A 1,000-nucleotide genomic window follows, 5' to 3' on the forward strand; every position below is an offset into this window, starting at 1 on the left:
AACCCAACTAAGTATTTTATCATCTATTTTTAACGTTAGCTTTTTCAGTTCGCTACACAGCTGTTAGGGCTGCAGCTGATATTTACGTGAGAACTCGTTTGAATCCTTACACTGAACGTAGTTCGGGAACAGTTTTTGTCTTCAAGGCTCAAACTGAATCTAAATTGTGAGGGTGTTCAACCGGCTCAAACCCTTAAATCAAGCTCCACTAACGAGCTTCTTCTGGACCTCTGACCTCACCACGTTCCACTAATTATATATCTATTGATCTAAGTTTCATGGATGGTTATTGTTGAGCAAACAACACATTTCAGTTTGATAAACATTGTTTGTTTTCTCTGCAGAAGAAGAAGAAGAATGTCTCTGGTGGGACAGAAGAAGCCGATCCGGTCGTAACATGGCCGACGAGCTCTACAGCAGCACCTTCTCTGCTTCTGAATCTGACTTCTCCTCTTCCTCTTCCTCCTCGTCCTCCGCGTCCGCTTCCTTCCTCACGCTTGAGCAGCGAGCAGCCTTCATCTTCGTCCTCATCCTCTTCATCTTCCTGGGCCTGCTGATCGTGCGCTGCTTCCGGATCCTCCTGGACCCGTATCGCAGCATGCCGTCCTCCACCTGGACCGACTACATGGAGAAGGACACCTTCGACTACCGGATCTCCTGACAGGCAGCCTGAGAGGCGGCGACCCCGACGACCGACACGGTTGAGCTGATGCGATGATCACGCTGACGGAGCGAAAGCAGAGGCACAAGCGCACAATCCCCCCTCTGGTGGTCAGACAGGCGAGCGACCAGACCAGCAGACAGCATGATGGGGAAGTTACTCCCAAGTTTAAAAAACCTACTTTCATTCTTCAGCACAAGTTTGTCTTTACCGGTATCCACTCGTCCAACCGTTAGCCTCAAGGGCAGCGAGACGACAAAATCAAGCTGAGACTTTCTACTCGACTTAAAGGATTAAGAAATCATATTACGGCCGTGAGGTTCTTAATATTCTGGAAAT

The 1,000-nt window shown here is 48.6% G+C and overlaps 1 protein-coding gene across 1 annotated transcript; it reads left to right on the plus strand.

The window, feature by feature from the left end:
- Positions 1 to 397: 397 nt before the first annotated feature.
- LOC306791612 (uncharacterized protein) lies at positions 398 to 661 on the plus strand (the record flags this gene model as incomplete). The annotated part of the gene is made up of 1 exon (XM_079288413.1): positions 398 to 661. One exon carries the CDS (start codon positions 398 to 400, stop codon positions 659 to 661), a length of 264 nt encoding a protein of 87 aa, XP_079144539.1.
- Between the last annotated feature and the right edge of the window lie 339 nt (positions 662 to 1,000).

Source organism: Melanostigma gelatinosum (genome assembly GCF_949748355.1).
Source record: "Melanostigma gelatinosum genome assembly, chromosome: 17".
Taxonomy (NCBI): Eukaryota; Metazoa; Chordata; class Actinopteri; order Perciformes; family Zoarcidae; genus Melanostigma; species Melanostigma gelatinosum.